The sequence below is a fragment of the Coniosporium apollinis genome, assembly GCF_000281105.1.
Source record: "Coniosporium apollinis CBS 100218 chromosome Unknown supercont1.16, whole genome shotgun sequence".
In the NCBI taxonomy this organism is placed as follows: domain Eukaryota; kingdom Fungi; phylum Ascomycota; class Dothideomycetes; genus Coniosporium; species Coniosporium apollinis.
Window position 1 is genome coordinate 412081 of NW_006913278.1, and position 25396 is coordinate 437476.

Genomic DNA, 25396 nt, shown 5'->3' on the forward strand with positions numbered 1-25396 from the left:
CCTTGAATGGCCCAGAAAGACAGTCAGACTTCGGTCACCAGGTCTACCTCATCTTTTGGGGCATCGTTGATTCCAAAGGAAGTGACAAATCCTTCGCCAGGATAAGCGTGGCTTTGCACGCCATCTCGTCGTCGTCAAGATCCTAGTACTATAATCGTAGAGCCAGCCGTGACCCTCTTGTCACTTCGAAATCTGAACCGGGGCTCCAATGCCTCATGCCCTTCCGCCACGGTAGGCCCTAGTGATTGATAATCAGAGCCCCGAGTCCTCGATGAGCTTACGTGACCTAACTTCGTGACTTTGTGAAGTTCCCAAACCGAACGTGTCGAGTCTTTCTGTGGGCTTGCAGCGGTTGAAGCCCAGACGATAATCTCAGGCCGGCCTGGGGCTTATGGCGGAACCAAAAGATCGACTTTACCGTTTCAGGAAATGGGGATTACAAAACGGACGCACCCCTGTCGATCTCTGCATCTAAAAGACCCTGCGACCGCACAGCCTGCTGATTGATTGTGTTTCCTAGCTTTCACACTCTCTCTATCCTCATCCTCCCACTATGTGTCGCTGCATTAACCGCAACAGACCGCAATCTGGCCATCTCCAGCCCCCATATTACTGTCGGCCGTAAGCCCCTCGCAGCCTGCAAGGGGATTTGATCCCACGACCTTCTGTCGATGCAGCGGGTTGATGTTTGCGCTTGACGGAGTTGACAGCACCCAAAGATGCGGCGCTATGGCCTCGAGGTCTTGCGCCCAGAACTCTTTGATGAGGAATTGCTTCATCCTCGCTTACAAAAGTCTGGTCGCCAGCAGTAGGGGGGGGCGGTTGCGCACCACGTTTTCAACCGCGATATAGATTGTAGATGGTATAGATAGCTTCAACAAGCGATCTGATGGTCCAATTGACCGTCCGATGCCTCCCAAGATTAAATTAATCGTGAAACCTCCACCTGCTGCCGGTTATAGCTGCATTGATCAAGTGTTGAAGGAAGAGAGTATTATGCGTTGTGTTTGTTGATGTAGAGGAGCTAGCCAGGACAAACAAATTAAGTCCACTCTAAAAATTGCGTAAAACTAACTCAAGCTGAATTGGGTCAAAAGCAGCTGCCACCATTATACAAGACCGTTCATGTTCACGACATTCAACAATGCTCACATATATTCAAAATAGCCCTACTCTCATTCACTAAACAGCTGTCCCAATGGTCCTGTGATTAAGCTCTCTAAATCTTCGGTCTCAACAGCCCCGAGCATCGCTTTCCCTATCTGTACGAGTTGCCTCGTGCCTTCCTCATCCGTCCACCTCATCCTCGAGTAGAAGACGATATGCACAGCGAAGTGCACAACAAGCCGGATCTTGTCACGCTGATTCAATGGACACTCGGCTAGATATGCCTTTAGAAAAGCTTCGAACATTCCCTTGTCGCCGTGAAAGCGATCGAGCAGCCATGAGTCTGCAGCAAATCGCCCAACATCCGTGGCGCCATTTCCCACACGAACGTTCTCCCAATCGATGATTGTCAACACTGGTGCCCGCAGCTTTGAGTCTTCCGCTTCTCCTCCTTCGATAGCAGGATCCTGGTTCTCGAGCTGAATGTTGGATAGCCAAAAATCACCATGGCAGAGACACATTCTGTCTGAAGCAGTTTCGGAGCCGAATTTGGCGTTGATACGCTCTCCGAGAGCAGGATCGTGGCCATGTTGTTTCAGGACAGAGGCTAGGCCATTGTAGGTGTACTGGAAGACGGACCTTGCAACTTTACTGTCGAACTTCGTCTTGACAAATTCCAGCGTTTCCGGCTCTGAAGTCTCCTTATGCAGCCTTGCTAGCCAAACGCCTATCCTCTGGCCTAGGAGAGGGATATCGATGTTGTCGTCCCTTTTGTAGCTTTCTTTCAGATCTTTTGATCCCGCATCAGACATGTATATAACATGCTCTTCAGGAAAGTAGTTGTATACTTGTGGCAGGCGAACGTGCTCATCCCTAGAAACCATATTTGGTACAACTGTCAAGGCCAGGTGCTCGTATTCCATCCTTTCAAGAGGTAGTGGTATATGAGGCATGATGCGGACGAAGGGCTCCGCATGTTTGGTGATGCTTCGCCTTCCGAGTAGTGTCTTGATTCTCCAACAGAAGTTTGCTGAACCTCCAGCAACGACTTCGATCTCGTGGCAGGGTATGTCCTTCGAGGAGAGGAATTGGCGAAGCTCTAGTTCGGTGGTAATTGGCATGATACCAATTTTAGCCAATAGCGACGATTGGTCTATCTCTGCTGCTTATGTCAACAGCAAAGTTGGAAGCTGAGGATTGCGAAGTTATGCAGGACGTTAGCATGTGCACGAGTCATGCTTGAAGCGAGTCCTACTGTCGGTTGCAAAATGTGCGGCCGCCTTGGCAACTGTCTGAGGTATAGAACTTGCCCACCATACCACCGCGCCGACCAAAAGATACAGTGTCCAAGCTCGAAGAGCTTGGATCGGGCAAGTTACTGTATAGCCTGACAAAAAGATAGAGTAGCTAATAAAAATAGAAAGCTAAGTGAATCAGTGAAAGTATAGAGATAGCTAGATGCTTCCCTACTTATCAAGTTTCTAAAATCGAGAAGGCCGGCGGTATAGTTTGTTTAACCTTAGAATCTATATTAGGCTATATTCTTTGATCTATGGCCGAGTTTGAAAGAGAGATGCAGCTGTTGTAATATATAAAAGTAGCGTAATAGGTGATAGCAATTACTTGTTCCAGTGTCAACATTCGAAGTGCCCCGCATACGTCATGTCATCACTTGGCCCAAACAGCCCGCAGCTATCTGTCAGCTTCAAGCTACAAGTGTCACTTCTCAAAAAGACAACGTCGATCGAGCACTTAACGCCGAATAAAACCATACCCAAAGATCAAAAACCCAATTGAAAAACTCGGAACGCTCCCCACGTTCCCACAATCTCTCCAAGCTCTCCCACAATGGAACCCATCGTCGGCGCGCTCTACGGCGTAGAATCAGCACTCGAAGCCGGTGTCGCCCTCGCAAAAGGCATCCTGCACCCAACCCTACCCTTGCGCGCAACCCTCTCCCGCATAACCGGCGGCCCCAACCTCCCACGCACTGGCCACACCCTCTCCATCATCAAAGGCCGCGCCTACATCTACGGCGGTGAGAGCAGCGACGCAGCAGCAGCAGCCGACACAGACATCCATGTCATCGTCCTCCCGACCACCGATGTAGAAGAGACGGACTATTTTACAGCAACGACGAAAGGCCGGGGCCCGGTGCCGCGGAAAAACCACACCGCTACGGTTGTGGGCGATGATATCTACATTTTCGGCGGGCAGCCCCTTTCCTCTTCTTCCTCGTCCTCTGAGTCCGCTGAACCAGACCCACCCGGCCGCATCTGGTCCTTCAGCACCATATCCAGTACATGGCGCCCGGCCCCCGACTCCTCAGGTCCAGCCCAGCGCACCGGGCACGCGGCCGCGGGAACGGAGGACCCGAATCCGCAGGCGCCGAAGGGCGTGGATACGAGTCTCGAGACGGGGATACTCCCGCAGGCGCCGCCGGATCCGGCGGATGATAGGATGCTAGCTGAACCGGAGCCGGAGGGGAGTTTTGGAACTGTGTTTGTTGTTGGAGGGCGGGCTCTTGGGGGGGATGATGGGAAGGGCGAGCAGCTGGACGACGCGTGGGCCTTTGACATTAGGACGGCGCGGTGGACGCAGTTGCCTTCACTGCCTCGCCCTCTGGCTAAGGCTGGGTTAGGCGCCACGATCGTGGGGACACGGCTTTATGTTGTGAGCAGAGGCACGGTCGGGTATTTGGATATTAGGCGCGTGATCGAGTTTGCGGCGCAGGGGAACCAGCCCACGAGCCCCGAGCAGGCATCGCTGCTGGGCGAGTGGCAGGTTATAGAGACTGATACCGCTGATGGGAAGGCTCCGGGTCCGGATGATGGCGCAGGCCTGGTGGATGTGACGACCGGGCAGGGCCGGAGATACCTTCTGCTTCTTGCTGGCGGCAAGGTGTACGGAGATGAGGCTGGAGCCGAGGCGCCGCAGGCGAAGGATACGATCTTCGCGCTTCAATTGCCGCCGGAGGCGGAGTCTGCTGCGGCTGTCAAGGACACGATGCGGGAGACAATCAAGAAGGACACGAAGAAACACGCGTGGGCAGAGGTGGAGTACAAATACACCAATGAGAGAGGAGATGTGGTTTCAGGGGACAAGGCGAGGGCTCAAAAACTAGGCATGGGCAATAGGAAAGGAGCAGCGGTGGCCAAGGGGTCGGAGGTCGATGGTGCTACTGTCGTTCTCTGGGGCGGGATGGACGATGAGGGGAAGGTCATGAGTGACGGGTGGATGGTTACAGTTGATCGATGAGAGAGGGGGATCTTGGAAGAATGAAAGGACATTCGTCTCTATGGTATGTGGAGGCCGCTGCTCATAGCAGCCGTCCCTCTACGCTTCCAAGCCCCACAGTGCGCCATACAGATGCACTTCTTCTGTGAAGTTTAGAACTTCCGATCCTCGTAGACTATACAGAATAAAGAACAATGACGTTGAATGCAAGGACATTACATGGCGGGGTCAATCGAAGTAGTTTAGGAGTCTAGATCTAGATGTTCGGTGAAAGTAGATCGTACTTAACACATCGCTCGACCTGCGAAACCCTGTTAGCCTACTGTTGTCCAGAGAAACGGGAAAAGCTTCAGAGCGGTAACCTACATCTTCTGCAGAAGCTTTGAGATAGCTTCTTGCCTCCAAGCCAGCCCAAACCTTGATCATCGAGAAGTCGCCGCTCCTGATCATGGAGACCGTGCTGCCCTGGGTGCCAAGCTGTCTCAGGATTGGCAAAGCCCTGCGACAGTAGCGTTCGTCAGTAACAGATCCATCACATAACTCGATTTCCTCGGCACACTTACCCAGCGAAGAGATCCAGCTCCGGATCCAGACTTCGTCCAATGCCCTCGAGCAGTAATATGCTCAGTACGACGTTGACGAAGTCCCCCTCCAGCCTGACATGGTGCTCTCGAACCATGCTCAGAACTTCATTCAGGATGTCCCCAATCTTGACGTTTCCGAGTGCAAAAGTGCTGCTCTTAACACCGAGCACCAGATGCTGCATCCTGAGGGCGAAGACCTCCTTGTCGATAACCGCGTCCGGCTGTCGGCATCGCTCGACCATCAGGTGTCCCGCTTTGTAGCCATCGAACTCAGCGATGGACTTGAAGAGATCGAGGAAGTTCCTCCGGTTCGTCGCATTCAGCTCTGTGACCAGCCCCGTATCGATGAAGATGAGTTGGGGCCTGTAGTTCTCCCGTTCGATCTTCTCAAGCTCAGCTTTCCATTCCTGCGGTTTTCGTTTGTGCGGTCTCAGGCGCTGCAGCACTTCCTCCGTCACGTCTTTACCGTTGCTGGGATCGGGTTCTTTCTTACGGCCGAAGGTCGGGACGTCGAGCTTTTCGGGCTTGTAGAAGCGCACCATGATGTTCCCGGGATGCAAGTCGGCGTGGATGAAGTTATCGATCAGAACCATGCGCAGGAAGGCATCCAGACCTTCATCCGCAATCTCCTTCTGGAAAACACCGCCGCCGTTCTCGAGGAAGTGTTCGAGCGGTATGCCGTGCGCGAACTCCTCGACCAGGACTTGGCGGGTGGTATAGTCGGTATAAGGGTAGGGGAACCAGGCTGTAGTCCTGTCCTTGAAGTTTCTGCGGAAAAGTGTCAGGTTGGCGGACTCGATGCGCAGGTCGAGCTGCAGCCTCATCATTTCGCCAAACTGCTCGACCTCATCCGGGAATGAAAGCCACTCCATCGTCGGTATCGCGTTGATGATGGCAGCGAAGAATCCCATGATGCGCAGGTCCCGCCGCACGATACGCTCGACACTAGGGTGCAGCACTTTTATAGCCACGTATGTAGAGGGGACACGCGCCGGCGTGCTCTTCAGCGTCAGGTCAACGTTTCGCCTAACTCTCTGCCGCAGATTTTTCTTCTCTTTTACGTCCACATCGCCCAGCATAGCCAGGTCTGGCTTCAGCTTAGCCTTGTATACCTGCGCAATGGCGCCGACGCCCAGAGGCTTCTCGTTGAACTCTTCGAATATCTCATCAAAATCCCGGCCGCCGAACGCCCTGCTGACAGTCTTCCTCGTCTGCGCGAACGAATGTGCAGGGGCGTTAGAATGGAGCGTCGACATGATACTGCACATCTCCTTTGGGAAGATGTCCGACCGTGAAGCTGCCCATTGTCCCAGCTGCAGCAATTTGTTGTTAGCATCAGGCCCCCGCATGAAACTCCGAACATGTACACCTGAACACACCTTGATGAACGCCGCCCCCGCCCTCTCCATCCCCCTAACCAAAAACCCATACCACCACAGCGTCCCCGTCCTCTCATTATCCCTTTCCCTGACCCTCCTCCCGAACCAAATCACCGGCACGGCCAAAATCACCGGCACGAATATGATGACGAGATGTATGAACCTCAGCCCCGTCGCAATCGGCTCAACAATCCAATCATCAATAAAGAAATAAATCGCCCTGCGCCACTTCTTCGAGTTCTTCAGCGCAGCCGGGACCGCATGGTCGATCTCGGCGCGGGAAGCCTCGAGCATGTGTTCCTCGCCCGTCTTGCCATCATTGGTATCGGCTGTTGCTAGCTCGGCGAAGACGGCGGGCGTGAGGGTCGCAGCGGCGAGGAGGATGCGGCGACCATGTTTGGGCGGGGGTGGAGGGCGGAAGAAGGGGCGTGAGGAGTGGCTGTTGCGCGCGGTGGAAGAGAAAATGCGGTGGGAGGCGTTGCGGGCGGCTTGGGGCGTTGAGCGGCGGAGACAGAGGCGGAGGAGGAGGATGGGCGGCCTCATCGCTAGGCGAGGTCCGGTGTGCTATGAGTGTAGCGAAGGTACAGGTGAGGCCATGGGCGGCATGGGGAGGATGTTGGTTTGCGCTGAGGGTGTTGATACTCGAGGTTACCCGCCGAACGCAGGGAAGCTCACGTCATGGCCCTGTCACAGGCCGCATCCCGTCTGCAACACCACCGAGGCCAACACCACTAAACCAAATTCTCATTACCACCTTTATCAGAAACGATCTAAAATGCAAATGGCCAGCTATGGGGAGTAATCAGGCATACAGTTATCAGATTCACTGACAAAGCCGAAAAGCCAGGATAAATTGCTGGAGTAACCACAAGTACTGTCCATCTACCTCTACAGCCACTGAAGATACATATAGTGCCCAGATATGTACAGCCAACCCCTCCGATCACGCGGTCACAAATCCCTTGAACGAGTTGTTCAGCGACTCCCTACACTCCTTCTCGTACAATGGAATGCCGCCCGCATAGTTCAACTGCTCACGCGGCTTGCCAGGAATATTGGCGCCCATATACCATGAGTTCGCCGTAGGAAAGAGTGTCTTGTCGCTGATCTCCGTGACATTCTTCCTCCAGTACTCCTCGGACTCGCGGAGCGGATCGATGTACTTGATGCCCTCGTCCCTGAGCTTCTTCATCGCGTCGACGATCCACTCGCCCTGCACTTCAACGCATGACGGACCGTTGCTAAATGCCGTTGGGCCTTGCGCGCCGTATAGAAAGAACATGTTCGGGTAGCCGGAGCAGGACATGCCTAGGTAAGACCAGGTGCCCATCTCCCACTTCTTCGAGAGATCCACACCGTCCACGTCCTGTTTTAGATGTTAGTACTGTATTACTGTAGTAAGTGGTGCCCAATGATTTCTCGGGCGTACCTTCAATCCCATGTTCTTCATTCCTCCCGTCACGGAGTCAAATCCAGTAGCCAGCGCAATGATATCGAACTCCCTAAACTTGCCATCCTCAGTCAAGATCCCGTTCTCCTTGACCTCCTTAATCGGAGTCGCCTTCACATCCACGACCTCGTTCTCAGGCCGATCCATCATCTCATAGTAATCCTGCTCCAAGCTCGGCCTCTTCACGCCAAACGCATGCGGCTTCTCCAGCGGCGCCAAGATATCCCTCTTGACCGGATCGGTAATCCTCGCGCGCGTCTTCTTGAGCCAGAAGTTGTACGCCTCCTGATTCGCGTCCATGTCGAATAACATGTCCTTGTACGTCGCGAGCCAGAACTGAAACCCGCCCGCCTCCCAGAGGGACTCGTAGAACTTCTCGCGCTCCTCGGGCGAGTCGTCGAAAGTGTTCTTTTCCGCGAAGTCGTACGAGAAGCCCGCGAAGGTCTTCATCCTGTCCTTGAAGATCTGCGGATACTGGCCCTTCGCGTCCATCTGCTCCTTGTGGTCCAGCTTCCGCTGTCGCATCGGCAGCGCTAGGTTCGGCGTCCGTTGAAACACCGTCACGGACTTCGCTTGCTTCGCGCTCTCCTGCGCGAGCTGCACGCCTGTGCTCCCGGTGCCGATGACGGCGACGCGCTTTCCCTTCATGTCAACGCCCTCCTCGGGCCAGAACGAGCTGTGGTGCATCTCGCCCTTGAAGCTGTCGAGGCCCGGCCAGTCGGGGAAGTGGCGCTTGGCAGCGAAGCCGGTGGCGAGTAGGAAGTAGCGCGCGTAGGCGGTGCGGCCGTCCTCGGTCTTGATGATCCATTTCGCGGACGGCTTGTCGAAGTGGGCCGCCACGACGCGCGTGTCGAAGGCGACGTCTTTCTTGATGTCAAGGACCTTGTCGACATGATCGAAGTATTCGCGGAGTTCCTGGAAGTTTGGGTACTTCTCGCGCCAGGTCCAGTCCTATAGTTCACGGCGTTAGCGAAAACTCGCTGCACAGTTCGGTCATGCGTCCTTGGCCCTTCCATTGAAGTAACCCTGGACCTTCCTCGCAATTATCCATCGGGAGTCTTGGATTCAACTAACCTTCCAGACCTTCTCCATGCTATACTCATAGATCGGGACTTGTGTATCAACCCTGGCACCTGCGCGAGTTAACACCCACATCCACCAAATCCTTAGTCTGTCCGGCTCCATTTACCTGGGTAGCAGTTCCAGTGCCAGATGCCGCCGAGCTCCTTCCCGGCCTCGAAGATCTTGCATTTGAAGCCCAGCTCGTCGCGCAGCCGGTGCAGGAGGTAGACGCCGCCGAAGCCCGCGCCGACGATCAGGACGTCGGTCTCGAGCGGGTCCGCGTAGCTGTCTGTCGGTGGTTGGGAGGGGGTATCGGAAGTGATTTCGCGGGGCCCTTCGGGCTGGGTGCCGATGTCGCGGCGGTAGGGCATTTTGGGTTATGGGGGGGAGGGGTTCAAGTTTGGGGATTATAATGGGGGATTGGTAAGAGGGTGGAGCAGCAGGTAAGTCAAAAATCTAGTTGATAGTGATGGAAATGGGATACTGTAAAGACAGCTTCATGCCGGCCCCAGATCTTTATATCCACGCGGATGATGCGTCCAACCCCCGCTGTGACATTGCAGATCCGGGATACCTATTCAGGACATCCCGGACGCATCAACGTATCGATCTTCCCCTTCATCCGTTCGTCATGCAGCTTGCGGCTACAAGGGTGCTCCAAGTACAAGTAGCCACACAACTGCCGGGATACCCCATGCGTACTTGACTACAGAAAGAAAAGGTCACTTTGGTGCAGCAATCGCATCTCGACTCCCGTGGCTAGAGGCCCTGGTGCCGGCAATATGGCACGCCCATCCTGTGTCGAACGCTCATCAGGCGAGTTCCTTTTGCGGCGTCGAAACAGCCAGCTGTCGGCACCTGTTGACCCAGCATCAAAGCACATCGTTCAAGGGTCCAAGGCGCACGGCCGTGTCAGTGGCGTTGACAAGGGCGCCGGGATGCGGGGGAAGCGGGGGATCAATGGTGCTGCGGGTGGTGGCGAGGAAGGTGTGCCGAGCCGAGAAGCACGTGACTGTCAGCTTTAGGTCTCCAGTCTTCATTCCTCAACAAATGATTCTTCTAACCTCTGCTTTAGCATCCTCTACTTGGAATGGCTGTCATTTTGCTGAAGTGCTGCGTACTCTAGCGGGTGGTGGGGTTCCAAGGAGCGCTATGCAGCCGTAACCGGGATTTCTTTTCCGTGATGCCTTTATCTCGCGCCTAGGTGATTCTTGAACCGTGGAGGTCGAAATCACACCGCATGACAGGGCGTGGGAAGTCCATGCGGAGAGCTATCATGGAGTCGAGCGCGCGAGGGCACATCGTACGGACACCACATATCACAACGACTGGATCTTGAGTTGGTTCGCAATTGCGATTTTGATTGTTCTATCGAAGCTGAGAGGAGAAGAAGGAACTATGGTACGAAGAAGTAGAAGGGAAAGGCATGGTGCACGCTGCTGAAACCCACTTTCCCCACCCAATTACCAATTTATCTGTGCTGAGAAGGGCCCATAATTCCTTCAACAATAACGCCCACCGTCTCGCATCGAGTGAGAGACAGTGTCCAAAGACACGCTCGGCTGGCCCTGTATCAATGCCATGATCCGAAGGTCAGGTCCGAAAGGATGTGCCAAGCGTGGTTTGAGGTCGAACTTCATTAGGAGTTGTGCTTACGTCGAGGTTCGTACTTGCGTCAAGAGTCGTGCTTGTGATGAGAGTCGTATTTCATCCAGAGTTGTGCTTCATCGAGAGTCGTGCTTCGTCCAGAACCAGACTTTGTTCAGTGTCGTCTTCATCCGCGAGACACGCTCCTCTCCTACTCTTCCGCGGCATTCTCCGCCGCATCATCCGCAGCAACACCGCCCTCAGCAGGTTTCTTCTTTCCTTGCTCTTCTTCCTCTTCCTCTTCCTCCTCCTCGTCCTCCTCGATGACGACAGCTTCCTTCTGACTAGCCTTCTTGGCAGCAGGCGAACCACGCTCCGCAATGACGGCCTTGGTCGTGATCTCTGCCAACCGCGCCAACAGCTCATCGCGCTTGCCGCCCACCTGTGCATGCAGCTCGCGCAGGCGCTTCCGCATAGCCTCGACATTGAGCTTGTCATCAGCTTCGGCAAGACGTGTGACCAGATCTACCTTGGTTCCCCTGCGCAGTAGACCACGGGCACCAACCAGCGTTTGGAGCTCCGCGACAGTCAGGGAAGAGCGTGGATCTGTGTGGGAAGAGTTGGTGGAGGCGACAGTGGCAGTGGATGCGGCGCGATTGTTCCTGGCAGGAGTGTGTGGAGGCGGTGAGCTGGCGATGGTGCTGGAGGCGACCGAGAGCGCCGGGTCGATGGCAGGATGGGCTGATTTGGCTCCCTTCTTAGCAGCGACCAAAGCCTTCAAAGCCTTTCGATCAGCCTCCTGGCGCTCGCGAGCTTGCTTCCCAGCCCGGAGAAGAGTGGCCTTCTCGACCATCTCCGCGCGGCGCTGTTCAGCCTTCTCAGCCTCAGCGATCTGCTTTTCTGCCATCTTTTGCGCGCGCTGAGCTTTGGCTGCCGCTTCCCGCGCGCGCTTGATGGCTGCTTCCTCGCGCTTCCGCGCATGCTTCATGGCCTGTTGTTCCTTGTAAATACGGAGACGCTCAGCGTGTGCCGCTTTCTCCGCGGCCTCCTTCTCCCTGGCAGCACGCTTGATGCGAACGCGCTCGGCACGCTCGGCGTAGCGCTGCTCTGGATTGTCGTCGAGCTCGTAGGGGATATGTGCTGTGCCGGCCATGATAGCGGCGTAGCGCTCGTGGACTGCTTTGGGTGAGTAGCGGGAGGCGGGCTTGAGCTTGTGCAGCTGATCCGAGGCGTAGTTGTAGCGGCGAGATTCGATTTTCTGGACCATGAGGGCGATGCGAGCGTCGGCGAAGGCGACTGCTTCAAGGAGGAGCTCATCCTGGGTAGGGTTAGAGATGTAGGTTTTACAGACACATTGGGGATCTTACTTCGCGCTCATGCCAGTCTGTCTCTTCGGCTTCTAGGCGCTCATCTTGCTTTGCAGCCAAGGCAGCTTGGATGCGGAGGAAGCGAGATCCGATGGTCTTACGATCATAGCGGACACGATTTTCTTCCTTGAGCTTGTTCACCACTTGCTGGTCCGTGAAACCATCCTCCTTCATGCGCAGTATGATCTCATCCTCGGAGTCAAGATCTGCAGTAACAGGCTTGGGCAGAGCGGCACGCCCCCCACGGACACGAGCGCCGGCAGGACCATGCTGGACTGGGCCAGCATAACGCTCATCGTCTGAGTCGCCCCAGACCATGCCGGTACCTTCGCCACGGTTACCGTGGAGGAAGGCGCCAGCGGACGGACGAGGGCCGTCGTTCTCCAATTCTGCGATTTCATCGTAGGTCTGTTCACAAATGATTAGTGCACGAAGAGCCCGAAGGTGTAGGATCAACGGAGCTTACCCCATCGAGCTCATCGTCGCCCCAGTCATCTTGCTCTTCCTCAGGATACTCAAGGTTCTCCGCTGGAGACCAGTTAGCACCGGCGTCAGTAGCATGAGATGATGTTCTTACAGTTATCAGGAAGCGGCGACTCCAGGTCGGCAAAGTCGAACTCTGCCTCGCTGAACGTCACGACACGAGCTTTGCCCTTGTTACGCTTGACGGGAGTCTCATCGGCGCGGTGTTGTTCGGCTGAGACGAAGTAAGGAGCATGCGGCTGCTCCAAGTTGCAGGTTGCATCGGAATCCATGTTGCGTCAGGTGCAGGAAGTACTCTATGCGCTGCGTTGATGAACAGAATGTGAAGCCGTCGATGCGCCCAGGCTTGTCAGAGTTGAATGGAAGGTAGAGGAAGTTGGAAAAGAGAGGAGGATTTTGTTGTGCGTGGCCTCTTGTAGTCGATGCGGGCTCGGCGTGATGATGAAATTTTAAAATTGTGCTTCACGAGCTGCAATCAAAGCTGGGCACGACGGTGAAGAGGTGGCTGAGTGCCTCCGGGAGATTGACAGTGGGCAGTTGACGGTGCCGATCCTGCAACAGAACACTGCCTGCAGGTGCAGCACCTTCACCGGATGGTTGGCGCTGGTCTCGGCCGCCTTGAAGACGTGAGCTCTGAAGATCTTTGAGCGAACGATGCTCGTCAGCTGCGGCCAACAAGCTCTCGCCAAGTTTGCCACGTGCTGAAGACGTGATGATGGCAGCAATCGGTGAAGCCAAAGAGAAGAAATGGGGTCTGGAGACGTTGTGAGTTAGATACTCTCTGAAACCGATGTGCTGAACCAGGCGCTGACAACGTCACGGCTTGATAGCCGGCCTGAGTTGTTTGGAGAATTCAGGCGCTGGGTTCGTCACACTCCAGGACCATGCGAGAGGCGATTAGAGTCGCCAGGAGCTGGGTTTGCCTGAACTCTGGGGCTTGGGAGAGGTCGACAAGAAGAGCTAGCTTATGGAAGCAGCAGCAATGAAGCTCGAGCCAGAACCAGAGCAGAGCGATAGAAGTTGGGACCGCAGTTGTTTGTAGCCCAGAAGAAGCCAAGCAAGAGAGCCGGAGGTTGAGAAAACCGTGTTCAGAGTGGAGAGATGCCCTGAAGCCTAGGAACAAGCGGTTGGAGGGGAATCCATGGTTACCAAAGACTATGAAAGCCACTGGGAGGGATGAAGAGTCACAGCCGCCGTTGTCCAAACCCCGTTGTAAAGTCAAGCAGGAGCGCGGTAGCTCGGATATGCCAGAGAGCGAAGTCAAGCTGAAGCCACGTCAAGCTTCAGAAGTCACAAAGGTTGGAACGCTAGAACTAGAGAATTACGGAAACGGTCGGATGAGCTAAATTCTGAGCCTATGAGATCAGAATTTGATAGAGATATCAGTAAAGAATCAAAAGCATCACAGCAGGAACTCGGCACCACTTTGGGGCTATTGAATAGCGTCGGGCGTTGACAAAACTTTGAGTTGAAGCTAGGATAGACTGATCCATTGGCTTCCTGCAATTCTCTTCAGAAGATAGACAGCCCAGCTCCGACGCATGGATGCAGGCGCTCTTTGATCGTAGCGGAGGGAGGTGAGGGAGGGGACCATGAACCTCTTTCAACCAAGCGGAGCTTCTTGTGGTCTTCATGATGTTTGAATTAGAAGCAGAAACAAAAGAGATTGCCTTCAGTTAGTCCCTCTATCGGAGCAGTGGTTTGAAACTATGACCCAAGTTCTGAAACTCAGTCCGTCCATTAGGCTTCGTTCAATGAGAGGACTCAGTAAGAAATGGCTGAGAACTACTACTTGCGGCCTATGCTTTTCTCCTTGAGTGTATCACCGTTGACTCAAGCGCAATGGCGACGGTTAGTAGGCATGGAGTACGTTAATTGCTTCGCGGCTGAGTGCTGGTCAATGACTCTGTGTATGCGGTATTCTCTTCTAGCCGTTTAGCTAACATTGTTTTTGACTTCCAGGGAGACAGCAATGCTATTAAGGTCAGCTTGCGGGCTCGAACAACGTTATGGGAGGAGATTGAAGTTTGTTCTCTGACTTCTCCTATCTTTGGTGAGAGCGGGACGTCATCGATCACAGGCCGAGGAAGTTCTGTTTTGGTGGGGAGGACGGGATGACGTGGGTTCTGGCCGGAAGCCTTTCCAACCAAGCAGAGGCGGCAGCCACCCCCTCCACCAGCACAGCCAGCCGGAGCAATGCAATCGATCGTCATGCACGCGCAGCCAGCCTAGACTCTTCTCCTTCGCTAGTTATCTGTGTGTAAACCCTCATCTCCATTCACGGCCTATTCCTCCGCCCCTCTTGACCTACTTAGATCACGTATAACTACACTCCGACTACCATCAGCGCCTCACCCAAACCCCCGCAATCATGCTCGAATACTTCAATTACAAGCGCTGGAAGAAGGAGAACCCAGCAGAGGCGCAGGAACACCTGAAGAACCCTGTATTGAACGAGGACGATGAGAAGCTCCTCCAACGCATTACCTCGCAAGGCGACCCGCCGCCGGCTCTCCCCGACCGATCCACTGTGATCCTAGATGACGGAAAGAAAGTTGAGGGTCAGGAGGCGCAGGAGGCGATGAAGCAGGGTGCGGATGACATTCCTTTACCCACTTCGCCGGCACCTGAAAGATCTGGTGACGATAAGTCTGGCGAGGAGGGCAAACCCAATGAAGAAAGCGAGGCCAGCGGGGAAACCAAACCCAGCGAAGAGGACAAACCTAGCGGTGAGGATAAGAGTACTGAAGGGAGCAAGTCTGGTGAAGAGGAGAAGAAAAAGCAGGGTTATTGGTCGTACATACCAGCTATGCCAGCCATGCCAGCCATGCCAGCCATGCCCACTTATCACTTCAAGGTATGTGGGACTAATGGTAGATTTTCCTGTATCGGTTCTTACTCAATTAAATTTACAGCACAAAAACAAGGAGCAAACTGCCGACGACCTCAAAGACGCCGCCCAAGACGTCAAGAAAGGCGAAGGAGTAGACCTCAAAGAAGACGGAACAGTCGATAAGAAAGAGGTCAAGAAGGAAGACCATGATCTTGGCTCAATCCTTGACCGACTCAATCTTGCCGCAGTTAACAACCGCCTCTTCAGCTTCTCCAAAGAGTCACAAGAGCTTATGGAGAGGTTCAAGCAAGTCCTCATGGATATCGTCAACGGTGCACCGACCGCTTATGACGACTTGGAGAAACTCCTCAGGGATTCCGATGGCCAGCTGCAGAAGATGTACGAGAACTTACCACCCTTCCTCAAGACACTCATCAAGAGCCTGCCCGCCAAGATGACGGGCACGCTGGGCCCGGAATTGCTGGCCGCTGCATCAGAGAAGCGCGGCTTCGACGCCAAAGCTGCTGCCGCTGCCACAGAGACGGATACCGAGGAGGGTGATAAGAAGAAGGCCAAGAAGTCACGCATACCTCCTTTGAAGAAGCTGGTGTCTCAACAGGGAGCCGTTGCCAGCATGCTTCGCAGCATTCTTAATTTCCTACAGCTCCGATTTCCGATGTTTATCACTGGTACCAACGTTCTTATGAGCTTAGCGGTTTTCCGTATGTTCCCCTTAGATACGCTCCCGTGCGAGCGACGACTAACAACTTGACAGTTCTGCTATTCGTCTTCTGGTATTGCCACAAGCGCGGTAAAGAAGTGCGCCTGGAGAAGGAACGTCAAGGCCTCCCAACAACCGAGTCAGATGAAGAGAAGAGCGCGGAAGCCTCCGATCTTGAAGAGAGCGAGGTTCTCGAGAAGCCAAGAGAAGAATCCGAAGAAGAGGTCGAAGCGCCCATCAAACTTCACGACGACCCTGCTGTCGGCGACAAGCCTAGCTCTTCTGTCGCTGATATGCCATCAGTCCTCGATCTGCCCGAGCCGGCTGATGTTGCGCTACCGGAGAAGGAGGACAAGGCACAGAAGGAGGCGCCAATTGAGGCGGAGAAGTGATTCTTCTGGATGCATGCATTGGTGTAGATTGATGTGATACCCACTCGTTCATAGTTTCCATCTTTTCTGTTCTTTTAGTAATTCCCAACATACTTGGCAGAAATTCTCATGTGTGCATGGCCATAGCCCAGGCAGCAAGGTACCCAGAGGCATTGTTGGCTTCGTGCATACGTTTTATTGTCGTCAACCTGACCGACATCTCTTATCAATCAAACTCACCGTAATGCCACGCCTTTCCGGTGAACATAGGGACAGCGCTGTTTCTTATACAAGCAACATATCTCTTCCCTCCTCGAACTTCTACAATTCAAGAAGCTGTTAGTATCTCGCCGAATAAGACGCCAAAACACCCTCATAATCTGCCACCCATTGGGTTTTCTTATGTTTTTGTACAGCGCTTCCAACCCTTTCTCCAAGACAAATCTTCTTGAGACAAAGCTTCTTCTTACATCCAAATAGTCGTCTACCAATACCGCAAATACTTTCTCTTGACCATCGCGCTATTGTCTCATTCAATTGGGGCCGGTGAACTCGACTACATCGATTTGGTGGGCATATCCACGCAGACGTCCAACGTTAAGGTGAGTAACACTTCCGAATCGAGTAGTGGAGCGGGCCATCGTAGAACAGCGCATGTGAAAAAGTCCACCTTGAACAGCTCCTGTTGCCGATTCTTGCTTTCTTGCTCGTAAGGCACCTATTCTGCATACCGTGCCCTCTCATAGCTTACTCCGTTGCACTCACCCTTGGTTAAACCCGCGGTGAACAGGTACGTAAACATTCTCATACCATCTACAGCGGGCGAAATCACCCCGCGATTTCCTTCACCGTCCTTGTCCGCTTTCCTAGTGACGGATCAGCAGACCCTGTCCTCAATTTGAACATAACTTTACAGGTGAGTAAGCCTGATTTGTACTTCGACCAGATCGAAACGTTGGTTTGTGCGAGTGCGGCTAAAAGCTGTCACTGTACCAACCTGCTACCATGGAGCGATTGTTACGATTTGATTTTTATCGCTTTTTGTTACGCTCTTGTTCGGTTTGCACTGCAGCTTGTTCTTTTTGCCTTAACTTGTCGTAATTCGGATCATGAGTCCGAACTTGCTCTCTGACATTCTAGAACCTCCCCTATTCTTTACCTAAGCCGTGAAACCAACACGTTCTTCCAGCAGCATCTATAACGCCATGGAACCCGGATAGTCCTCCTTGTCCTTCGGGCTCGGCCCCAAGTCCCAACAGCCGCATCATTCACTCTGTGAACCCGACATCGCCGCAAATCCTGAGCTTTCGAACCTTCATGCCGCCTCTTCCGCGGAAGCATCCACTTTCCTGCCTAGGCTATAGCAGCACTACAGACGGTTTCCTGATCCTATGACAGAGACCTCGACACGCCCCATCTCAATCACAACGCCTGCGTCATCCCCCTGCTGCGCTTCAGGAGCCTCTGCCAAGATCACGATGATCATGTTGCTCCTCTCCCGGGCGCCTCTGACCGTGAACAACGGGCAAGCAGCACGGCCGCAGTCCGAACGAGATACTTCCAGCCTGGTAAGCCTCCTGGCTTCCATTGCGGAGCGCTTCTTCCAAAGAGCATCCCGAGAAACGCAGCACTGGCAACGACGTCCTCCTGCAACCGGCGGCGGGCTGAGTGCATGGCTGGGGAGCGAGAGTGCGCGAGAGATTGGGAACGGGAGAACGTCACTCTCAAGACCGAGCAGTACCAATAGTACTACTGTTTTGCGCAGTGGATTTACGATGGATTTTCTTGCGTTACGGGCTTTCACTGCAGTGGGCAATGACTGGTATACGACGCCCCAAGAACTCCTAGGGTTCATAGCAGTGCGGTCCGGAGGAGCAACCGAGGCATCGGCCACGACTACGCTCTGGTAGAATCGGGGATCAAGTGCTTGATTGTCGAGGTGACGCGATCTGTCCTGTGGAATCTTTTCTGTACCATCGGCAACTCAACCGTTCGGTGAAGCGGCTTCTTCCTAGGCGGCTTTGTTATCTCTCCATTCATAATAGCAGAGAAAAATTGGAGCTTATGCATTGACCGGTTCAGACAAGGATCAACGATTCTCAGATATTTCGTTCGATTACGGCCCGGTCTAAGAGCCCCTATGCCCTCTAACAAAACTCAACAGATCTACCAAAAAGAAGCCCACTGAGAAAGAAACCGCTCATAGGTCCCCTATACAATGCACCGACCCCGCCAAACACCGTAAAGCAGTAAACCCCCGCCAGGTAAGAAATAGCGACCGAGTAGCACCTGCACACCTGGTTCCGATGACGCAGAACGCAGTTATAACCTCGCGCCTCCTGCCCCCCCAGTAAACTGGATCTCCCTTCCCCCTAACAACACTTCGGGATCTGGCCCCCCACTCCACCCGTCCCCCCAATCCCCACCGTATTCCCCTGACCCTGCTGGCCCCCCGCGCCTCCCCGATTCTTCTCCTCCGCCTCATGCTTGTGCTCGTCCCAGATGCCCTTGGCCAGGCTGTAAAAGGCCTGCTCGACGTTGATGTTCGCCTTCGCGCTGACCTCGAGGAAGGGGATGCCGAGCTCGTCGGCGAGGGCTTGGCCGCGCTCGGTGCTGACGGCGCGCTTCTCCGTCCAGTCGCACTTGTTGCCGATGAGGATTTTGTGCACGGTTGCGGTCGCGTGTTGCTCGACGTTTGAGAACCAGGTGCGGATGTCTGGTGGAGGGGAGGGGGGGTGGTTAGCTAGGGGTTTCTTGCGCTGGGGGCGGTTTATAGCGGGCCTGTTGCGGTTGTGCTGCCATCCACCGAAATGGCCCAGCAAAAACGCACATGCAGCGAGAGAAGGCGACAGGAGTGGAGGAACATACTGCCAAAACTGCGCTCGTCCGTAACGTCGTATACCAGCAAAATCCCCATAGCCCCGCGATAGTACGCCGTGGTGATGGTGCGGAAGCGCTCCTGCCCGGCCGTATCCCAAATCTGCAGCTTGATCTTCTTGCCGTCAATCTCGATAGTCCGGATCTTGAAGTCGATGCCGATGGTCGTGATGAAGGACGGCGTGAAGGAGTCTTCGCTGAAGCGCAGCAGGCAGCAGGATTTGCCCACGCCGGAGTCGCCGATGAGGAGGAGTTTGATCTGGGAGACAGGGGCTGGTTAGTGAGAGTATGCGGCAGGGTGTTGAGGAGCGGAGACGCCGATGTATATGGTGGGAGGGCGCGATGTGGACGGAGGGGTGTGGTGAGGGCTGGGTCTGCGTACGAGGAAGTCGTAGGAGCGGGAGGCCATGGCTGCGACTGTGCGTTTGCGGCCGCGGTGAGGAGGATATCAGGTAGGATGAGGCGGGCGAGTCCGCTTAAGGTTGGTGGAGGAAGTTGGGGGGGTTGCGCGGTGCGGTGTTGAGGTATTGTTGTTGGCTGCCTGGTCCTAGTGGAGTGCGAGTGACGTTACGGGCACTATGGTGGATACTCTATTGCCGTGGATCGCAGACTGTCCCTAATGTGGGAGAGTTGAGTGGTGGAAGAGGGTAGAGCTGTGAGCGAGGTTGCGGTGTTTCTGCAGATGTGTACGAGTAGGGTAGTTCAAGGCGACATCACGAGCTGCCAGGTTCCTGTCACGTTTGGAAAGCGAGGCGCTGGCTTTTGGACGGAACTCATCCCAACCATCCGCACCTTTTTCACGCCACCAACTATATAGAGAGAGGACCGCCGTTGCACCACTTCGAGATAGCAAGCGGTTCTAGCAATTATGACATTGCTCAGGTCCAAATCGCGTGGACGGCTTCTACAGCTTTATAACACTCTACATGTACACCGTCCTATCTACTCTGCTTCAGCAGCCGGCAGTGGACGAGCGAACTCTAGCTTCCTGGATTAACAATGCAAACTGAATGCTACAAACGGGTATAGTATCTCGGCCGAACCAACGCAACCAGGCCCTCCCATCACACCCTGGCATAAGCCCTCCACATCCTCTCCAACGTCCTATTCATCCTTTCATATCCCGCCCTCACATCCTCGAGCTCCCTCAGCTCTACTACGAAGTCGCGAAACACCCTCGGCGGCAGCGTCTGTCTGGCCGACAAGCGCAAGATGTGCGTCTCACACAGCAGTAACCCATGATCTTTGTACGAGATCTCTTCATACTTGTTTACGGAGGCCGCGGCGAGGATGCGGTCGATATTCCTAAGGCTGCGGATCAGCTGGCCCTGCTTCTCGTGCCGCTTCAGGCCCCTGCGACTGCCAAAGGTGTTTTTTATGGAGCGGTACACGCCGATGCAGACGAGAACGCCGGGAGTGAGGCCGATGAAGCTGTGGCGTGTTAGTATGTTGCGTTTGGAGAACTCTATGACATTGGGGACTAAGGGGCCGAGTTTCCTTACCCGAATAACAATTCCTGACTCTTCAGAATGGAGTCAATCCCGCTCATCGCAACCTCGATATCGACTTTCGTCTTCTGAATCTGCACAAGCAGCGCCTGTATTAGATTGCCTGTTACAGCGTTCTTCAGTGGCGCCTGCATCTCCCGCTCATACGCTACAAGCACCGGCGTCAAATCCCCTTCCCTAACCTTTGACCGGATATCAGCGATGTCAACTTCCGTGAGGTTTCGACCTTCGGGGGGATGCTGAATAGCGAAATCCACAACCATGCGCTCCAAGCTCGCGCGATCGCCTTCGAGACTGCGCTTGCTCAGGATGGAGACTTCGGCGCTTTCATCGTGCCGGATGGTGCCGATAACCTTCTTCAGCGGTTCCACGACCCAGTTAGACCAAAAGTCGATTACAGTAGCTCCGAGCTCTCGGATCCAGGTGATAATGTCCTCTTTGCGATTGACTGCTACCCGCAGGATAGTGCTTGACGAGATCAAAGCGACAGTGACCGCTGGCCAGTACCGCACAATGCGGGATGGTCTCCCATATTCCTTTCGGACAAGCGTGGTGGTTCTAGTCGTGTAATTTGGCAGGCATTTCGATATGACGTTCTCTAGGCGTGCTGCAACAACCTCCGGCTTCAGCGTCATCGCCTCGGATCCCGTCGACGCATAGGGCTTCCACCACGGGTCCTCCACCACGAGATTCGTAACCGCATCGTCAAAGCTATCCAGCTTAGTGTCTGGATTGTTAACCTCTCTGAAAACCGCTTCCATCAACGTGATGCTCTTGACCACCGTCGCCTTCCACTTGTGCCTATTCTTCGTCCTGGTTTCGTCGTCCGCATTCTCTGCGGCACCGATAGCATGTTCCTCGTGCGCACTTTCGTTGCTCAGCCCCTCTCCAAGCAGGTACCCCAGCGCGTTCGCATTGAGTAGCTTGATTTTCTCCAATCCTTTACGCTTGCGCAGCGCCTCCTCGCGCACTAATGCCAGCGGGGAAACCACCCGCCGCTGTATGTCGGCCAACGACCGCTGCCTGACAACGTCCCTCGCCAGTTCATAGAACTTCGTCCAGCCGTCCTCCAGCCTGCCGCCTCGTCGGCGCAAATCGTGCCACACGTCCTTACTCCACGCCCAGAAGCGCAACGGCGAGGTCTGTATAGAGTAGAGCCCCGCGTACCGGTACGAGCTGCGTATGTCGTCCCAGTACCAGATGTCATCGTCCAGCGGAATGGTTTGCTCAATCATAGTATGCAGAACCAGCCCGTACAACTGCGTCGTCGCCTTGCTGAGCAGGAGCCATTCGAGCTCGTGCTCGTAGCTTGGTTCGGGCTGTTTCGCTGTCTCGGTGTGTACATCGTAGCTTACGTTGTAGACTTTGCACGTGTGGCAGGTTTGGGAGACTTGGGCGTCGGAGAGGATGCTGCGGATCCGGTGCGCGGGGAGCAGCGATCTCGAGGGACCGAGGGAGAGGGACTTGATCAGTGATTCGAGGCGCGTGGTTCGGGCGAGGGTGGAGGAGGGTTCGGAGGTTGAAGGAGGGAGGGAGGGTGTGATGCCGTCGAACTGACTGTCGATGCGACGGACTTGGCTGTTTTGCGATGGTGGTCAGCTTTGCGTGGAGAACGTCAAACTCGTAGGGTGCGGGATCGTAGGTCGTATCACAAGCCATGGAAATCTAAGTAAACCTGGATGCAGTAGGCTATACACCGCCCTGATTTCGCGTCCTCGAAGTCGCTTAAAGTAGGCTTCCAAGCAGCCAGGAACTGAATATGAGACGTTGCTTACTCGATTACGAACGACATTCCTGTCGTTAAGACTATCAGCCGTTGTCAGCTCTGTAGCATTGTGTTTGTGTTGTTAAGCAGATCGCGTGGCCAAGAAAGGATGAGACGTCATCGCGGGTTTTCTGAGCTGCCGGGTGGCTTGACAGCTGAGCCGCAACACCACCGCGGTTTTCACGACAGAGCCACGCTCCTGCTAATGACACGAACCAGCGGAGAACTACCACACGAGGGGCTTAAGATCTCCGGTATGTTGTAGTTTCTGACACTGTAAGGCTACATACACTTATTGGATGCGGTCATCAGCGGAACCAGCCCGGTTAAATCCTATAAAGAGAATTACCAATGGCAAAGCCAATGCGCTGAGCTGCCTAAAAGTGTGCAGTCTGGTATATTGATATGCCCCACCTGAGAGGCGATCGTTCTCTTTTTGTGGTGCTCAGTCTTTCACTGGCCACTTTTCATTTTGTTCTTTGCCAGCGGAATGCAAATTACAGTGTTCCTCAAGCACAGAGCGATATTCCTTACCTCTCACTACTAGCCTCAAGTGCCGTTGCAGTCATGTCCAGCTAGCGTACGCTGTTCTAGAGGTCTTTGTCCGCATCAGCCGAAATCCTAGACTGCCAGCTGCGCCACTCTCGCGCCCATGGGTTGTAAGGGCAGCTCTGCAAGTATCAGTCCTTGCAAGCCTTTCACGGCTCCCTCATCTATCCGCGACGCCATTCTGTCCGGCACCAGGTCCGGCGTGACTGAGCGAGAAATCTCTGGCTTAGGTGCCAGTAGCTGATTCTGAGATGGTCCATTCGACTTCGGGCTGTGAAGCTCTTCCACAATGGACTTCCTCTTGGCGCTGGTATGGGCTTCGGAAGGGAGGATCTGCTCGAAGCCCAGTTCTGTAGCGACCCTCTCGATGCTCTTGAAGTACTGTGTCGCGTCAGTCCGATGTCGACGATTACTGCGAATGACCTACTTTGACCGTCTTGACTTGCAACTCCAGAGTCGCGTCCTCGTCAACGACGATCATCGGATTCTGATGCAGCTGCAGGCTTGACAGCGTCCACATATGATTGACCCCACCTTCGATGCATTTCTGCAATGAAAGCGCTTTGTGAGGTCCCGTGATAATGATCACTACTTCTCTAGCCTGGGGCATGCGTGAGCCTCACGTCTCGGGATTCACGGAACGTGTAAGATTTACTGACGTCAAGTATGGTCTGCACGCCCACGGTCAGTGCCATGCGAGGTACTTGCGAGAGATCATTGCCAAAGAACCTTGAGTTGGCAATGATGGTGTCGTACGCTAGAGTCTTTACCCGAGTTCTCGACTTGAGAGACGAGCCGGGCTCGTTGAAGGCGATGTGACCATCAGGCCCGATACCGCCAAGGAAGAGCTCGATGCCGCCCGCCTGCTTGATTTTTTCTTCGTATGCAATGCACTCCGCTTCCAGATCTGGTGCGTTGCCGTTCAGGATATTGACATTCTCCGGATCAATATCGACATGCGAGAAGAAGTGTTTGTACATGAAGCTGTGGTAGCTCTCGGGATGATCCCGTGGGATGCCTACATATTCGTCCTGGCATAGTCAGCAAGTGCAGTCGACTGTTGCTCGGTATTGCCGGAGCTGAAGCAAGGGACGGCCGCATCTGGCATGCGCATGATGCCACGATATCGGGGCGTTCCGTGGCGGTCTGCGGCGCCAGCCAAGATCTGAGACAGCTCGGTGATACAGAAGCCAACACGCACCATGTTAAACGTGGTGACATGCTTGAAGGAGATATTTCCATTCTTAAAGTGCTGCACGAGGTATTTGTATACAAGCTCTGGACTGCTGCCAGTTGGCAGTCCAAGGACGAACGGCTTCTGCGGCGTCGGTTGGAACGATCTGATACGTTCTTGGTTCTCTCTTAGCTCAGTTCTGTCTCGTGCTTCATCATACTGTTCACCTACCAACCACATAGTCGGCAATGTACTTCGACGCCGCCTGCGGATCGTCTCTGATAATGAGTCTCCTGCATGGAGTCAGCAGAAGCCGTGGCTAATGCTGGTCTCGTTCCGTACATGGTGGAGCAGAGCGGGGCTCTCAAGTTGAGATCTTGCGGTAGGAAAGCAATTAATATCGAGGCGGTCAGGCGCCGTGCAAGTCGATCTGGGTACCTACAGACGCCTCGGAGCACTGCGTGTATTTACGCAGCGCGGCTTTGCATCTTTGTGTCTCACGTCACACTCATTTCTCAGTGTAGAGCAAGTATCGCTGCCGGTGTGCGGTTGCTGCGCAGAGTCATTGGGCGTGCCATCCTTGTGTTACCTCTTCGTAAGCACGAATGGGTACCTGCAAAAGTGCGCATTGCGAAGCCACACTAGCTTTATACGACGCTACATAGTGGAGTCACTCTAGCCATCTGTGGGTTTCTGGGATAGGATCCTTCCGTATCTGGCACATGAATAATTTACTGCCCTACTGCGACATTCGCATCCACTCCTGACAAGACTGTGAAGCTGCAGAAAGAGATGGCAAGATATGTCACGACATGTCGTGCAGGGGGGTGGCCGAGAGGTTACATTCGGAGGAGCTTAGCGTCCTGCTCCACCGTTGCAGTCGTCCATCCTGCAAAGGGTTCCCTTCCCATGGGATCAACGGCGACTGGCGGGATAAGGCTGCGAGCCAGGCTCTTTGCAGGGAGTGCGCCAGCTTCACCTCGACAAACTTACTCGATGCGCGCAAGACCAGCCACTAGAATAGCGCGAGCTCGACGTTCTAGTCAGGCGTGGCGGGTGGGCGGGTATGTCGATAAGCCGCCATCGTGCGTGTCGGTCAGCCATCCATACCTAGCCGTGCGCTGTTGGAGCTGTCCCGCATGGCCCAATTGCGATCCCTTCACCACCACTCAAACAGTCGCGTGCGACATGCGGAGAAGGAAACCACTCCCGTATTAATAGCATAGCTCACCCTCGCCTGTCGTATTGCAATCACACCAACGACTAACACGAAATTAACGGTCCAGAAATATAGCCATCGCTGAGTGATATAACAGCCCCAAGCCCGGGCTACGGCTGTCGC

At 54.4% G+C, this 25396-nt stretch overlaps 9 protein-coding genes across 9 annotated transcripts; 2 read left to right on the forward strand and 7 right to left on the reverse strand.

Moving 5' to 3' along the window:
* Positions 1 to 1175: 1175 nt before the first annotated feature.
* W97_03903 (uncharacterized protein) lies at positions 1176 to 2228 on the reverse strand (the record flags this gene model as incomplete). Its single annotated transcript, XM_007781797.1, has 1 exon — positions 1176 to 2228. The coding sequence occupies one exon, from the start codon at positions 2226 to 2228 to the stop codon at positions 1176 to 1178; it is 1053 nt and encodes a 350-aa protein (XP_007779987.1).
* A 727-nt stretch (positions 2229 to 2955) lies between these two features.
* W97_03904 (uncharacterized protein) lies at positions 2956 to 4365 on the forward strand (the record flags this gene model as incomplete). Its single annotated transcript, XM_007781798.1, has 1 exon — positions 2956 to 4365. One exon carries the CDS (start codon positions 2956 to 2958, stop codon positions 4363 to 4365), a length of 1410 nt encoding a protein of 469 aa, XP_007779988.1.
* Positions 4366 to 4600: 235 nt separating this feature from the next.
* On the reverse strand, positions 4601 to 6850 carry W97_03905 (Atypical/ABC1/ABC1-C protein kinase; the record flags this gene model as incomplete). The annotated part of the gene is made up of 4 exons (XM_007781799.1): positions 4601 to 4645; positions 4711 to 4843; positions 4908 to 6241; positions 6308 to 6850. The coding sequence occupies 4 exons, from the start codon at positions 6848 to 6850 to the stop codon at positions 4601 to 4603; spliced, it is 2055 nt and encodes a 684-aa protein (XP_007779989.1).
* A 400-nt stretch (positions 6851 to 7250) lies between these two features.
* W97_03906 (uncharacterized protein) lies at positions 7251 to 9190 on the reverse strand (the record flags this gene model as incomplete). Its single annotated transcript, XM_007781800.1, has 4 exons — positions 7251 to 7673; positions 7737 to 8708; positions 8832 to 8890; positions 8947 to 9190. The coding sequence occupies 4 exons, from the start codon at positions 9188 to 9190 to the stop codon at positions 7251 to 7253; spliced, it is 1698 nt and encodes a 565-aa protein (XP_007779990.1).
* Positions 9191 to 10617: 1427 nt separating this feature from the next.
* W97_03907 (uncharacterized protein) lies at positions 10618 to 12528 on the reverse strand (the record flags this gene model as incomplete). Its single annotated transcript, XM_007781801.1, has 4 exons — positions 10618 to 11724; positions 11774 to 12181; positions 12240 to 12301; positions 12351 to 12528. The coding sequence occupies 4 exons, from the start codon at positions 12526 to 12528 to the stop codon at positions 10618 to 10620; spliced, it is 1755 nt and encodes a 584-aa protein (XP_007779991.1).
* Positions 12529 to 14627: 2099 nt separating this feature from the next.
* On the forward strand, positions 14628 to 16202 carry W97_03908 (uncharacterized protein; the record flags this gene model as incomplete). The annotated part of the gene is made up of 3 exons (XM_007781802.1): positions 14628 to 15113; positions 15172 to 15811; positions 15865 to 16202. The coding sequence occupies 3 exons, from the start codon at positions 14628 to 14630 to the stop codon at positions 16200 to 16202; spliced, it is 1464 nt and encodes a 487-aa protein (XP_007779992.1).
* A 2351-nt stretch (positions 16203 to 18553) lies between these two features.
* Positions 18554 to 19467, reverse strand: W97_03909 (GTP-binding protein ypt2; the record flags this gene model as incomplete). The annotated part of the gene is made up of 3 exons (XM_007781803.1): positions 18554 to 18897; positions 19050 to 19317; positions 19441 to 19467. The coding sequence occupies 3 exons, from the start codon at positions 19465 to 19467 to the stop codon at positions 18554 to 18556; spliced, it is 639 nt and encodes a 212-aa protein (XP_007779993.1).
* Positions 19468 to 20122: 655 nt separating this feature from the next.
* Positions 20123 to 22358, reverse strand: W97_03910 (uncharacterized protein; the record flags this gene model as incomplete). Its single annotated transcript, XM_007781804.1, has 3 exons — positions 20123 to 20489; positions 20561 to 22144; positions 22342 to 22358. 3 exons carry the CDS (start codon positions 22356 to 22358, stop codon positions 20123 to 20125), a joined length of 1968 nt encoding a protein of 655 aa, XP_007779994.1.
* Positions 22359 to 22952: 594 nt separating this feature from the next.
* Positions 22953 to 24542, reverse strand: W97_03911 (glucosamine-6-phosphate isomerase; the record flags this gene model as incomplete). The annotated part of the gene is made up of 6 exons (XM_007781805.1): positions 22953 to 23261; positions 23308 to 23481; positions 23540 to 23911; positions 24082 to 24230; positions 24286 to 24347; positions 24526 to 24542. 6 exons carry the CDS (start codon positions 24540 to 24542, stop codon positions 22953 to 22955), a joined length of 1083 nt encoding a protein of 360 aa, XP_007779995.1.
* Between the last annotated feature and the right edge of the window lie 854 nt (positions 24543 to 25396).